At 47.7% G+C, this 16,012-nt stretch overlaps 1 protein-coding gene across 1 annotated transcript in view; it reads left to right on the top strand.

Moving 5' to 3' along the window:
- The window catches only part of LOC309539757 (uncharacterized protein), a 51,075-nt gene that overhangs the window by 29,791 nt on the left and 5,272 nt on the right, over positions 1–16,012 (top strand). Inside the window, exons 8-11 of the mRNA XM_082236106.1 lie at positions 726–1,125; positions 2,867–3,031; positions 6,984–7,174; positions 7,613–7,673. Of these exons, the coding sequence (XP_082092232.1) occupies positions 726–1,125; positions 2,867–3,031; positions 6,984–7,174; positions 7,613–7,673 (817 nt within the window). The remainder of the gene's footprint in view (positions 1–725; positions 1,126–2,866; positions 3,032–6,983; positions 7,175–7,612; positions 7,674–16,012) is intronic.

The raw sequence follows: 16,012 nt of genomic DNA, 5'->3' as shown, positions 1-16,012 counted from the left end.
GGAATTTCCCTTAAAAAAAGGGAAACCTTGACAGCTATGGCTGGGTGTTGTGGCATGGTTCCCAATAACCGAAGTGGAAAGAATGTCTAGAGGCAGTGATAACAGAGTTTGGCCTTCAGCATCTGCTATTACCTGGCAGCAGAGCTGCAATCCCACTTTGCAGTGTATCCCAAAATGCTTCCAAACTTCAGCTCCCCATTCTCCCCACCCTCCTTGCTGGGTGTTGTGTTTGCGCCACAGAAGTTCAGTCAAGCGGTTAGGTTCAATGTAGGAAACAACCGTGTAGCAGAGAGAGCTTTTACTTCAAGGGCAAAAAGACACACACTATATATACACGTTCTTTGCAATTGTTAGAAGAAGTCTTCACTCTCTGAAGACAAGAGGGCGTTTCAGATTATAAAGTAAGTGCTGACACAAACTCCACACAGCAAGTGCAAAGTCTAGTGGCTAACGAAGTCCTGCAACTGCCATTTCTGCTGACTCATGGAGAAGTAACTCCTTTTCCACTTTCCTTAACACTTCAGCCATGAAATGAAACCAGCTTGCTTTACAACAAAGAACATGATGATCGTACATTATTATTTTTGTAGATCTCCACGATGAATGCTGGGGGGGGGGGATGACTGCTTGGCTAGTTACAGTGAGGAAACTAGATTTCATGTACTCATGAATGCTCTGGGTTGACAGTTCAAACTGATGTACTGCATTTTCTGTTTTACAGGTAAACAGTGGGGGGAAAGATACCATCACAACTGAGGCGAATTTCACTTGATATATTTATTTCATTGGCATACACTTCAGCTCTTCTCATCTCTTGGCATACACTTGCTTCAGATCAGGAAACAATGAGCTGGATTACTCAAATGCTGGAAAACTGGATTAGTGTTACTTATTTGGAAGAATACCTGAACTCTGTGGTTCACCCTCTGTGGTTATTTATGATTCCCATTTTGCTTTATTCTTTCTGGTTATTTTTATATATATATTGCTGTGCTGTCTCATTTCTGTTATATATCTACAAGAAGATGAATAACCAGCAAGAAAATGATTTTTATAGCAAATTTTGGGACAAGGCAAGGCACATTATGTATCGCTGTTTCGATATATATGGAAAGATATGGCATGGTGAGTAAAGGTTTCTTTCATACCAATAATTCAGTCTTATCAGCTCCTATACTTTCATAGGACTGAGCATCAGAATTTCAGACTTGAAACACTGGAACAATAGTTGCCACAGTGCATCAGGAGTGTAGCTCTGAACCCACCCCAGTGTCATAAGAGCTACAAGTTTTGGTTGGCTTTGTAAGGATCAAAACAAAGGCATGGAAATTTATATATGTAATAAGCCATCCTAAGGAAAAACAAAATATTTTATGAGGTACGTACAAAATCAAGACGTATTACAGAAGAAAGGGTGAGTTGGTGGCTGCATAAACACCATACATTTTAATCATATTTAACCCCCCCCCCCAAAAAAACCTGGAGAATGTTGCTTACACTTCACAGAGCTGCAATTAGCAAAGCCCTTTAAAAATAGCTTCATGGATTGTCGCAAGAGAAAGGGATTGTCTTTAAATGTGTTGTGGGTACACAGCCAATGTAATTAATATAACATTGTATAGTGAGACCTTGAGCGTGCAATTTTCCTGAGCATGATAAACCACAAGGTAGCTCTGAAACATAAACGATGGTATTTGCCAGCACAGGTTGTGTTGATGGCTACTACTTTAGATGGACACTGTGGGAAACAGGACAGTGGGCTACAGAGGTCTTTGGCCTCATCAACAGGATTCTTCTTATATCTTCCCAGAAGACTGCTAAAAACTCTCCAAGTATTCCTGTTCTCCAGGGACAGTCCCGGATTTACAGACGCCATTCTGGCAGGGTTTCTGATTTGATCCTGGAATGCCCTGCTTTTCCTCAGGATGTTTCTATTTTCATCAGAGAAATGTCAGAGGACAGAGAGTTAGGCGACACATGAGCGAAGGCAGCCAAGTATACAAAAGTTTTTTAACATTTAATGTTTTTATATATGTTGTAATCCACCCAGAGTGGCTGAGGCAACCCAGTCTGATGGGTGGGGTGTAAAGAGTACAATTATTATTCTTATATTATTATTATTATTATTATTAATATTATTATTATTATTATTTGATGTGCTTATTTTCATTTGAGAAATGCTGGAGGGTATGTGGATGTTGCTTTAGGAGTTGAAGCATAAATCAGAAATACACTACTAAAACTAAACCTGGGCCTCAATGATGAAACCCAGTAGCTACTTATAACATGGTCAATGGTGCATCTGTCTGGAAAACAGCTTTCTTACTTGGTATATAGTGATTCAGAAGATGGTCTGAAGATGTCTGGTTGGAGCTCTTAGGGATGGGGAAGAAATGTGCTCCTGGTCTAAGATAGCTCTTCCCCAAAGTAGCGCTCTGTACAGAAGGGTAATACTGCCCTTCAAATAAATAAATAAAAGTCTCCAAAACATTTAGTTTGATATCATGTTAAATCATCTCAAAGGGTCAAACACACATAAAGTAGATTAAAAGAGCAAAATAACTCAAAGACTGGGCAAAAATGTTTCCATCTGTATCCAAAAGGAAGCAAGGGATGAATATTCCAGGAGAGGAGAAGTCGCCTCCTGCCCCCTTTAGTTTTGTGACCACCACAGAGAAAGTCCTGTTCCTCTTGGACACTCTCCTGGCATCCAGAATGCTGGAACACATAGCAGAGCTTTGTACCTGATCTTAATTTCATTTCCCCCCTTCCGAAACATATTGTTTTCTTCCAATAAAATATTGTGATATTTTATTTACCTTTCAACAACATAATATTTATTTGTTGCCATTTGTATTATTTTCAGGTTATGAAGTTATTGGCTTGGAACATCTCCCTAAAGGGCCAGGGATTGTTATTTTTCATCACTCAATTTGGCTTCGCGGCTATTGCTTGTTTGTGTGCAAAGCTTATGAAGAGAAAGGGAGACTGTGCCATTCAGTAGTTGATCACTTCTTGTATAATCTTCCAGGTAAATTATTTAAATTAAAATTGTGCTTTTTTGCATAAAACACGCGCCAAATATGACATGAAACAATGCTATTAAATATAAAACAATGCTGTAGAATACAAAACTGTGTATCTGGCAAAAAACCACAGGTAAATAAAATAGCAGCAACAGGTGAAACAGTAAATTAGTGGATAGGTTCTTTCTCACCAAGTCCCTGCAAGTAAGACAGAATGTAGGATCAATAATTATTTCCAATTCATTTCTGTCTTTCTTAAATTTGTATACTGTCCTTCATCCAAAGATCCCAGAGTGTTTCTCAACACAAACTACACCTTAAGGAAGACTCAGGGCATAGTATTGAAGTGAAAATGAAATGAAATATTGTGGACAAAAGGTTATATAGCAGCCTAAAGGATCTGTAAATTAAATTAAACTAGCCAAATCAATATGCAGTTAGGCAGGAGGAAACAGGTTACTCCACTTTCTTGGCCATGTTTACAGGCAACATTCACTGAGAATAAAGGACTGGAAGAAATATGTCCTCCTTGTTCCTAGAATTGTGGGCACATGACTTGATGAGCACAAACCAATGTGAATGTCAACCAGGTCAGTCTTCAGCCCAGTGTGAATGCAAAGCCCAAATGCCATCCTCAATGACCCAACACAAGACAATGTAAGGTGATCAAAGAGTGCCCCTCACTAAATACCACCGTAATTATTTACTCCACTCTCTCTTGTATTATGTTTCCTGCCTGAACTAACAGCCACTGGAAGAGATCAATGCCAGGTAGTTCAACTCCTCCTAAGAACAAAGAAAAGAGCTCAAATAGAGCTCACTGCAGGCCAGCAAAGAAAAGATTTCAGGCTTCCTCTGAAGGGGGGACCCCATTGTACTGATAGAGGAAGATCTTGATGGATGTGACCATGGGGAATGTAAGCAACCCAGTGGTGATCTTTCGGCACCCATTTCTATCCAGTTGGGGGAATCCTCTGAAAGCAAGCCTCTCTTCATTTCCCAGTGATAATTTGCCCTGGCAGATTCTCAGCTGAGTTCAAACAATGGATGAAGTAGCACACGGATGAGCCCAGAATGAAATGGACTGGCCACTCAGTATGACTCTGACAGCTCCTGGCAACTGGCCAGATCCATCCAAAAAAAAAAATATATAGCACTTTGCTTAAAAGTGAATATAAAGTTTGAATGCATCAGATTGCCATCTTTCAATGTCCCAGATCTGGTGGGATGCCCATGAGAGCTGCAGCTATGGCTGTACCTATGCGAAAGGAATGCAAACCAAACTGAACTGGATCACAAGCTATGGCTAATTGGGCAGAGAACTGTCCAAACTTCAAATTGATCCTGGGAGAGGAAAAGGTGACCCACACACAGGCCGTGTGGCCAGATAGGCTGCAAGTGCTGTCACAGGGCATAAAGGTACATCATGGCAACTCTCGTTCCTGACCTTGGAGCCAAAGCCTTCTGGCCCATCTTGGACTGCCTTAGGAGACCCATCTGCAAACTGGACATCCTCGAACAACAAGGCCTGCCCTAGACATAGAAAGTAACTCGTAGGCCCAAAGCCCCACGAAAGGCAACCAATGAAACAGCAGGGAACAGCTGAGCTTCCAAAGTGAAAGAACACAGGGACAGCAGCAACAATAGAGCATCTGGTATTATGGGCTTACATTTATCTGGTCTGTTCTGCTCTTGGTCCTAAAGTGGATGGGCCATAGAGGTGGTCCTGATGTCCCTGAACTCCTGGTGATTAGACAAATATGACTGCCTGGTACAGGGGGCCAGAGTAGAAGAAATGTCCAGTTGAGGTATCAGTTGCCAAGGTTTGCTTGGCATCCTCATCAGGTTGTGCACAACACCCAGTGCCAGCTTGCAGAACCACTTCTTCTGGAACCGAAAGACAGCACCAGCTATCCAGTTATTCTGTGAATAGGATGCTGAAGTCCAAGCAGTGCAAAACAAATGTATGCACCAAGGCAAACGGGAGGGCTGTAAGTTGATAATGCAAAGCACTGCCAGGTTGTCACAACAGAATCTCACCATTTTGTTCCTAAACTCTTCAGCCCACAGGGCCACAGCTACCAACATGGGAGAAAATACATGGAACATAACATCAGCTGTACAATGCTTTGCATACAATTTGACCCTGGATATCACTCCCAAACCACTGCCATCCTCAGCATCATATTCAACTGGAGTTTGGTTCCAACAGCAACTCCTGATGCCAGAATTCGAAGAAAGTGGGACAAGGGGCATGTGACCTTGTTCTTTTTTCGTGATCTCTTGTAGGCATTTGATGCCATTGATTATGGTATTGTCCTGGACTGTTTCTAAGGAATGGGAATTGGGGGCACTGTATTACCATGGTTCCAATCCTATCTTTAGGACCGATTCCAGGGAGTAGCACTATGCTATGGGATGCTGCAGGGAGTAGGCAATAGACGTTTTGGGGAGATGTACCATCAGTATGCTGATGACACTCAGCTCTCTTTCTCCATCGCATCTGAATCAGGAGAGCCTGTGCATTCTGTGAGCCATTGCCTGGACGCAGTGGAGAAATGGATGAGGAAAAAGAAGTTGAGCTTGGATCTTGAAATGTATGACAAATTTGTCAGTTGCTTGTTCTGGATAGGTTTGCACTCCCCTTGATGGAGTGGGTTTGCCGTTTGATGGGCTTCTGGATCCAACTTTGTTCTGGAAGGCTCACTTGAGGACCCTCTGTCTTTTCTAGGCCTAAGTAATTTCAGGGTAATCAGGAGACGAAAAGACAGTAGGTCAGCTAGGTCATGGGCTGTTAGGGCAGATCCAGTCTGGTCCTGTTGGGCTCAAAAATCAGTCATTAATAAAGATGGATGTGTCTTACTGGGAAGAACAATGCAAAGTATGGGAAACTACTTGAGGGTATGTTCACTAGCAAGCTTCCTGTGAACAATTCACTGTATTCATATACACTTAGTGGCAACTGGGATGGGATGGGAGCTACAGCTAAGGAAAAGGGCAGAAGCACACATACATGCCCATGACTTACATAGCAACTCCAACCTATTAAGCAATGTGCAGTGATCCCAGGAAGCATGGATCCCTCAAACACATGGTCAATCAAGCACTCTCACAGACAGTTTTTATGCCCCCACGTGACACTGCAAGCAAACACTTGTGGCATCCTTTTCACACAGTGTTCATGGAACCTCGATTGCTACTCCCCCCACATCATCTTCCTCTGCATGCACACAGCAGCCACACCAGGAAACTATGATACCACACATAGGTCAATTTTAAAAATAAAGCAAAAGAAGTGAGGTCAGAGCCCAAACAGGCCCAGTAGCACAGAGAGGGGCATTCCATTGGGTAAATTAATGGAGCATCTAACCTCCTGTCTGAGTGAAAAGATGGGCTTCTGCTGGTGGAGACAGGTTTCCACCAGCATGGGTTCCTCTCTCTCTGTCTGTATCTGTCTATGTGTGAATGTCTACTGTATCCAAAACCCAAGCAGCATATGGAGATTGAAGATTGAAGATTGTCCGGCAAGGCACTATGGGCTGTATCAGGCACCCCCAAACTCGGCCCTCCAGCAGTTTTGGGACTACAACTCCCATCATCCCTGACCACTGGTCCTGTTAGCTATGGATGATGGGAGTTGTAGTCCCAAAACCGCTGGAGGGCCGAGTTTGGTGATGCCTGGGCTGTATTTTTATCATGATGTAAACTTGAATATCAACCTATTGTACTAGAGACTTGACTTGAGGAACACTTCTCAAAAAGGTGGTCACCCCAGCACTCAGCCTCACTCTATGAGCCAGAACATGTGAGCAAAAGGGGAACTAGCATAAAGTCCCCCTTCCATGAAATCCTAGTTGATCAGTAATCTTTGGAATGAAGACACTTGTATAGTATCCACACTATTTCCTAAATGAGAGCTATATAAAATGCATTTTTCTATTTGGGGCTTTCTTCTAGGGCCAAAGATGTTTTGTGATGTGCTCTTATTGAGAGATTTCAATAAAGCTGAATGTGTGGAAATTCTGAAGAAAGGCCATTTACTGGGCATTGCACCTGGTGGAGGTAGAGAAGCAAACTTTAGTAATGACTACAGCTTAATATGGAGTAACCACACAGGTTTCGCTCGGCTAGCTTTGGAGGCAAAAGTGGTGAGTGATCTTTGGGCAATTTGCATTGTCCTCACAATTATCTTGTATATGACGTACTGTGTTGACATCCTTGATCTAGCATCCTCCATAGCTGAGGATGGAGTGAAATGATATCTGGAGAGCCATGGATTCCCCACTCCTGCTTCTTAAAAAAGCTACTGAAATCAATAACGTTTAATAAGAAAAACAACTTTTTTCTTCTTACTCTCTTCAATTCCTCAAAATCTGGGGGACAGCTTGTGATTTTTCTTCATCTGAGATATTTGAATAGATCTGTCAGGAATTCTGAAGCCAATCACATCTGTCTTGTCATTATAATGCCGGGTGTGAATCATTCCTTCTAGTCTTTAACAAAAATTAAGGTGGAACGGTTGGGGTGAAGTAATTAACCAGGTCTCACCTTTCTGTTATTGTTTATTTCCTATTTTATTCTTTTAGCCCATCATCCCTATATTTGCACAAAATGATTCTGAAGCATTCAGGACCTTTGGAAAGATAAGTGAGTTAAATTTATTATGTTCCTTGGTTGACCAAGATATCTAATTTCAGGCAAAATACATTTTAATAATATATAATGGTGTTTTTTAAAAAATGAATATCTATTTCCTACCAACTCTCAAAATGCCAACTAATTTCAAATTTGATATGGAGTCTCATTCTTTCAGAAAATTTTTATAGAAATCCCCCCAAAAAAACATTTATAAATACATTGTTAACAAATAATAATAATAATAAATCCTTCCAGTAGCACCTTAGAGACCAACTAAGTTAATTATTGGTATGAGCTTTCGTGTGCATGCACACTTCTTCAGACAGCTGTTTCAACTATGGCAGACCAACACGGCTACCTACCTGTAACTATAGTTAACAAATGAATACTTTAATAACCTGCCTGGAAAAAAAAGAAAAAAGAAAAGGGAAAAAGGAGAAAGAATACATATCAACGTACATAGAATAGAAAAGGATATAAAAAAGAAAAGAAAAAGAAACGAACAAAAATTAAGCAAAGTTTAACTCTATCGAAATAATAACTTAGACTGCCTTAAGACCTCTTTCCTAAAAAAATTCTATTTGCTATAATTCAACCCTATAATAGTATTTCTTATATATAGTGACCTTCAGTATGGGTTGAATCTCTTTATTTATTTGTTACTGGTGTTGGCTTCTGTCAGGGGTTCAGGAGCAGAGGCGAGGGCAAGGGAGGAAACAGAGAGCGAGGGGGAGGAGGCAGAAGAAAGGATGAGTGACGACGACGACCCGAGATCTCCGAGTCTGTCCAGTGAATCAGAAGATTCACAAAGAGGAGCACCAGTGGCAAGGGCAAGGGGGGAGACTAGGGGGACACCCCAGGAAGAAAGAGCCAGAGGGGACTCAGAGGGGAGCAGTTGGAGATCGGGACCTACGTCACCGCCAGAGAGTAGGGAAGAGGAAGAGCGCCTGGGAACTAGCGCTGGCAGCTCACAACAGGAGGGAGGGCACGAGTCAGGAGTGGCCACACCTTCATCGGGGAGCGAAGTGACGGTTAGACGGAAAGTGGAAGGTTGGGCGCGCGCGCCAAGTTCAAATGCACAGGAAGGTGGCGCAGTAGGCAGCCCGGAAAGAGAGCCAGGTCCTAAAGCCCGGCGCAAGGAGACAGGGGAGTCAGGGGGGTCAGCGTCAGAAGAATCCCGGAAGGGAGAGACCCAGGGGGGCAGAGGGACCCAGAGGAGAACTGTCAGGCGGAAAAGGTGGAGCAGGGCTAGGATATTAAGTTGGTGCGCAAGGGGCGGAGACTCAGAAGGAGCTTCGCCGACCTAAGCATAAGGCGTAGGGTTGCACGTAGCAGCTCAAGAATGGAGACTGTAACTCAATAAAGACTTTTAATCAACAACCGCTGGCTAGCGTGATCCTCTGTGAGCTAGGATCTGGAAGTAACCCTGACAGTAAGCTCCTTCTCTTCAAATTGTGGACATCCACGACCTCGCGGAGAGGAGGGAAAGCGGGTGCCTACAAGAAAGCTCACGAACGGTAGACAATATGACGGCCGAACAGCAAATAACGGAACTCAGAGACGCGGTTTCATGACTGACTGCCGAGGCGGTGGCGTCCAGGAAGAGAGAGGAGGACGCAGCGGCCGCCTACAGGGATCTCCAGGTCAGGTTGGACGTGCTTACGAAGCAGGGGCAACAGACACCCAAATCAGAGGGGATTGGGTTGGGGAGACGCACAGGCAGTCTGGTCTCGCACTTCGATGGGAATTTGCAACAGTACCCCAATTTTAGAGCAGACGTAATGTGTGCACTACAACTACTGCACAAAGACTTTAGAGATGAACAAGAGAAAGTGGGGTTCATCATGTCCCATTTGCATGGAGACGCTAAAGCATGGCTGCGCAATTTGTGGAGGGATAAGGATCCTGCGCTCCAAAATGCGGACGCCTTTATTAAAGCGATGGATGGCTGTTTTTTATCAAGCATTGACGTGGATCTTGCCCGAAGGGAGGTGCACGGACTAAGACAAGGGAGGGCCAGCGTACGGCAATATCATGCCCGCTTTTTCGCTTTGGTCAGTGCCCTGGAATGGGACAGAGATTCGGCTCCCGTCAGAGACCTTTTTTGGGAGGGCTTGAACAGCTCGGTGAAAGATGAGATTGCGAGGGGGGAGAGACCCCGGACCACGCAGGAGATCGTTCAGAGGGCGCTGGCGGTGGGAGTGCGGCTGGAAGAACGTCCGTGGAGCAGGGACGAAGGGCGCAGCGGGCGCGAACCAGCCAGGGGCTCCTCCTTCCTTCCCAGAGAAGCAGCGCGTGCGCAATCCACGCCCCCAACAGGGGGAGGGGTGGAACCGATGGAGGTTGGGAGTGCAAGGGCTCAGTCAGCAGCCAGAGCCCTAGCACCGGCAGCAGTGAAAGCGAAGCCTCCTAGAGGGAACAGGAAGTGTTACATCTGCGAGGATCCAGGCCATTTGGCGAAAGAGTGTCCCCGGAGGCTCCACAAGCACACTGCAGCCTCAGCAATGGTGACTGCAGCAACGCAGCAAGCAGAACCACAGCAGGGAAACGACGATGTCTGGCTGGAAGAGGTGGCACTGGGGCCCAGCCAGACGTGTCAGTGAAGCAGTCCCCAGAGATTTTACCGCCCATGGACCCCCCGCCCCCCAAGCCAGTAGTGAGGCTCACCGCATCGCTCCAGCTACCCAATGGAATCACCATGGACGTGCCAATCACCGTCGACTCGGGAAGCAATGCAGACTTCATAGGGCAGGACTTTGTCGACCGGCACGCTATACAGTTGCTGCCTGCCGCGCTGCCACTGCAGGTTGTCACGGTGGATGGCAGGGAGCTGTTAGGGGGGCAAGTGGTGAAGCAGACGCCACCTATGGTGCTGCGGCTTGGAAATCACAAGGAGATTATCAGCTTCAACGTCACTCAACTCTCAGACACGCCTATCGTATTGGGCATGAGTTGGCTGGACAGGCACAGCCCGACGCTGGCTTGGTACCAGAGGCAGCTGACCTTCGGTTCTTCCTTTTGTGCTGAACACTGCATCATGCCCCAGCAAGAAGGGGAGCAAGAGGAGTCACAGCTGCTGCTCGGCACGCTGCAAGCGATTCCCCACAAGTACGCAGAATTTTTGGAGGTTTTCTGCGAGAAGGAGGCAGACAAGCTACCCCCCCACAGACCATATGACTGCAAGATTGACCTGCTGCCGGGGGCGGCGCTGCCCAAAGGGAAGCTGTATTCCATGTCTGAAGACGAACTGCAGGAACTCAAGGAGTTCATTGATCATAATTTGAAACGCGGTTTCATCCGAGAGTCCCAGGCAGCGGGGGGCAGTCCTGTATTCTTTGTGAAGAAGCGAGACACGCCCCAGAAAAGGCTCGTGGTGGACTACCGCATTTTGAACAGTGTCACCAAGCCGTCGGACTTCCCCATGCCCCGAATCGACGACCTCCTCGCGAAAGTACGCAAGGGCAGCGTGTTCACCAAGTTGGACCTGCGAGGGGCGTACAACCTGATTCGCATGCGGGAAGGAGATGAGTGGAAGACAGCCATGTTCACACCCCTGGGCACCTACGAATATAGAGTTATGCCTTTTGGATTGCAAAATGGCTCCCACGTTTTTCAAGCTTTCATGCATCACGTGTTGGCGGGGCTCCTCTACAAGACGTGCGTCTGTTTCTTGGATGACATCCTGATCTTTTCGGAATCGCAGCAGGAGCATGACAGACACGTCAGGGAAGTGCTGAGCAGGCTCCAGCAACATAGGCTTTACGCCAAGCTGGAGAAGTGCCAATTCGACGTGACGGAGGTGGATTTCCTGGGATACAGGTTGTCTGACAAGGGGCTCGCCATGGACAGCGCCAAGGTTCGAGCGGTGTTGGATTGGAAAAGCCCACGCAACCGGAAGGAGGTCCAACGATTTGTCGGCTTCGCGAACTTCTATCGCAAGTTCATCAAAGGCTTCGCTATGCAGACTGCAGCCATTACAGACACGCTCAGTTCCAAGAAAAAGAAGTTCATCTGGACAGCGCAGGCGGAGCAGTCCTTTCAGGCACTCAAGCGTCTTTTCGCCTCGGAGGAACAGCTGCTTCATGTCGATCCTAGCAGGCCGATGAGAGTTGAAACAGACGCCTCGGACAGGGCCGTCGGAGCAGTCCTGCTGCAGAAGGACCCGCAGGGGGTTTGGAGGCCCGGAGCGTTTTACTCCAGGAAGCTCAGCAAGTCCGAACAGAATTACACCATCTGGGACAGGGAGTTGCTGGCTATTCATGCAGCGTTCAAAGCATGGAGGCACTTCCTGATTGGAGCCAAGCACACGGTGCAGGTCTGCACGGACCACAAGAATCTGGAGCACTGGCGCACGGCACAGTTCCTGAACCAGAGGCAGATACGTTGGGCTGAGTTCTTTGCGAATTTCGACTTCCGAATAGAGTATGTCCCGGGGGACACCAACATCATGGCGGACGCGCTATCCCGTAAGCCACAGTATCTGGAGGACGCCACGCCAGCGGCCGCCATGCACATCTTCGCGCCAACAGTGTGGGCGTGCGCTGCGGCGACAGTGGACCTGGAGGCGGTGCGACAAGCGTTGCAGAATGACTCTTTCGCGCAAGCAAAGATGGCTGAGATGCGAAGGGGCACGGCAGCGACCAACGGGTTCCAGCTGAGAGATGGATTGCTCATCCGCAAAGGGGCCATCTACGTGCCGGGAGACGAACTTCGCGCCAAGGTACTGCATCAGCTGCACGACGCGCCCACTGCCGGGCACTTTGGCAAGGAGAAGACGGTGGAATTAGTCGCCAGGGATTTCTGGTGGCCCGGAATGAGAGGGGAGGTCGCGGACTACGTGGCGAGGTGCGACACCTGCCAGAGGGCCAAACCAGTGCACAGACCGCCGGCCGGACTGTTGGAACCGCTGCAAACTCCGGTCGAGCCATGGGAGAGAGTCGCCCTGGACTTCGTCACGGATCTGCCCAGCTCGAGGGGCAAGACGGCCGTGCTGGTGGTGGTGGACTTGTTCTCCAAGATGGCGCATTTCATCCCGTGTGCGAAGGTGGCCACGGCGGAACAAACCGCCAAACTGTTCATAGACCACGTGTTCAAGGTTCACGGTCTGCCACGGTCTATTCTGTCCGACCGCGGGCGGCAGTTCATCTCGAACTTCTGGCAGAAGCTGATGGGCTTCCTAAACGTCAAGATCAACCTGGCGTCGGCGAGACACCCGCAGACCAACGGGCAAGCGGAGCGGGTCAATGCCATCATGCAGCAGTACCTGAGATGCTATGCGAATCAACAGCCTGCGACGTGGGTGGATTACCTGCCGCTCGCCGAGTTCGCCTACAACAACACGAAGCACGTGTCCACGGGGGTCACGCCGTTCTTCGCCAACAACGGGAGGCACCCCAGAACCTTCCCGGGACTGGAAAGACTGGTGGAGGGGGAGCCGCAGACAGCAGATGCGTTCGCGTCGGAGTTGCAAGAGGTTCACGATCAGCTGCGGCGGCACCTGGAGCTGGCCAAACACGCATACAAAGTGCAGGCAGACAAACACAGAAGGGTTGGCGAAGAGATCCAGGTGGGAGACTGGGTCTGGTTAGCAGCCCACGCAGTGCCGGCCAGGTCGTTGGCCAAGAAGAAACTAGGGCATAAGCAACTGGGGCCCTACCAAGTCGAAGAGCAGGTCAACCCGGTGGCTTTCAGGCTGGCGCTTCCGGAGGGTTCCAGAATGCATCCGGTGTTCCACAGATCGGTGCTCACTCCCTACAAGGCACCGCACAGGTTTCAGGAACCCGGCACGGCGCCGAGTCCGCTCCGAGAGGGAACCAGGCAACGGGGAGTGGCACGGGGAGGAGGTGCGCCTCAACGAAGTCACGGAGATTTTGGACTCCAGATGGGGGGAAGAGGGGGTAGAATACCTTCTCGCTAAGGAGGGCACCCCGGCCAATGCCAACAGCTGGGTGCCGGGCTACGCTCTAGATGAACCTCTGCTCAAGGAAGAGTTTCATGCCCTCTTTCCCCATAGGCCAATGCCGGCGGACTTTTTCGACGACTGGCTTTTCACGCCCACGCTTTCAGCCAGCACGTTCCGGGGGTTCGACTCGGATGAGGAACCGACACGAGACGCCCGTTCCCCGGAGGGGTCACCCTCGGGATCTGCCTCAGAACCCTCGTATTGGTGGGATGATCGACCAGAGGAGCAGTGGCGCAGGAAGTGGCTGGAGGGTCCAGGACGAGCTACGCCTACAGAAGGAAGCGAGGGAGAGACCGACATGGACTTTTTCGGGGACAACCAGGGTCTCGAGCACGGCGGCACGGAGATGGAAGCAGAGGTGACCGTCGTTGACGAGAGCAGGGAGGAAGAACCGGGAGTCTGCGGATGGAGGCCGGCCACGGGAAGCGAACTGTACCCGACATTCGTCCCTTTGACACTGCAGCACCCAGTTCCCGCACCGGAGGGAGGGGAGGGGGGAAGGGGGGGCTTTGAGGGGGGGATGGATGTCAGGGGTTCAGGAGCAGAGGCGAGGGCAAGGGAGGAAACAGAGAGCGAGGGGGAGGAGGCAGAAGAAAGGATGAGTGACGACGACGACCCGAGATCTCCGAGTCTGTCCAGTGAATCAGAAGATTCACAAAGAGGAGCACCAGTGGCAAGGGCAAGGGGGGAGACTAGGGGGACACCCCAGGAAGAAAGAGCCAGAGGGGACTCAGAGGGGAGCAGTTGGAGATCGGGACCTACGTCACCGCCAGAGAGTAGGGAAGAGGAAGAGCGCCTGGGAACTAGCGCTGGCAGCTCACAACAGGAGGGAGGGCACGAGTCAGGAGTGGCCACACCTTCATCGGGGAGCGAAGTGACAGTTAGACGGAAAGTGGAAGGTTGGGCGCGCGCGCCAAGTTCAAATGCACAGGAAGGTGGCGCAGTAGGCAGCCCGGAAAGAGAGCCAGGTCCTAAAGCCCGGCGCAAGGAGACAGGGGAGTCAGGGGGGTCAGCGTCAGAAGAATCCCGGAAGGGAGAGACCCAGGGGGGCAGAGGGACCCAGAGGAGAACTGTCAGGCGGAAAAGGTGGAGCAGGGCTAGGATATTAAGTTGGTGCGCAAGGGGCGGAGACTCAGAAGGAGCTTCGCCGACCTAAGCATAAGGCGTAGGGTTGCACGTAGCAGCTCAAGAATGGAGACTGTAACTCAATAAAGACTTTTAATCAACAACCGCTGGCTAGCGTGATCCTCTGTGAGCTAGGATCTGGAAGTAACCCTGACAGCTTCCTTCTGCCTCATTATGATTTCAATTTGCATTAGCTGACTTTCCCCCTTGTATTTAATATTTTATCCTCATCTTGGTATGAGGAAACAGTATGTCACTATTTGCGGAGTTATTCAAGACACAACCAAGTCTTAGTAGTATAACCTTGTTTCATTAAATAATTGTTGAAACATTCCCATTCTTTTTTGACTTTGTCTGCTGATTTGTTTCTTATTGATTCCGTCATTTTCATTAGTTCCAAGTACTCGCAGAGTTTTAACTGCCATTCCTCTCTCGATGAGATAAATTCACTCTTCCAATACTTAGCTACTAGCACTCTAGATGCAGTCACTGTGAATAGGAATATCCTCTTGCTTTCTTTTGGGATGTTATTTGTTAAGATCCCTAGTAAGATTGCTTCCGGGGTTTTTTGTAATATAAATTTTAATATTTTTGTTAATTCCTCGTAGGTCGTGTCCCAGATTTTTTGATTCCTGGACACATCCACAACATATGGAAAAAGGTTCCCTCATATAATTTGCATCTCCAACATTTATTATCATAATTTTTAGTCATTTTGGCTACTTTTGAAGGGGTTAAATACAATCTAAACTGCATTTTCATAAACCTTTCTTTAAGTAACACGCTGTGAATCTTAGATTCTTTCTCCACAGCTCTTCCCATTTTTGTAATTCTATAGGATAACCCAGATCTTGCACCCACTTTAGTATCACTCCTTTTACTTCTGGAACTGCAAATCCACCTCTGCCTCTAATCTCTGTTAGTAATTTTATTCCAGGTTTTTTACCCTGCCAAATTAATTTTGCCAGATCTTTTTGCCAATCTTTAAAACATTTAACTCCACTGATTATTGGTAATGTTTGGAATAGGAACAACATCTTTGGTAGCATTGTCATTTTAATTATGGACATCCCGCCCCACAGCGACAGATTTAACCTCCTCCAAATTTCCAAATCTTTTTTTATTTCTTTCCAATTTTTTTTACATAATTGTAATTGTAGAGGTTTATATTTTTTGTTGTGATCCAGATGCCTAGGTATTTCACCTTATTTGTTATTTTTAATCCTGTTTTAGTTTACAATCCTCTGTTTTCTTCTTCACA

The sequence above is a fragment of the Podarcis vaucheri genome (genome assembly GCF_965113315.1).
Source record: "Podarcis vaucheri genome assembly, chromosome: 8".
NCBI classification, from domain to species: Eukaryota; Metazoa; Chordata; class Lepidosauria; order Squamata; family Lacertidae; genus Podarcis; species Podarcis vaucheri.
This window is presented reverse-complemented; position numbering and strand designations above follow the sequence as displayed.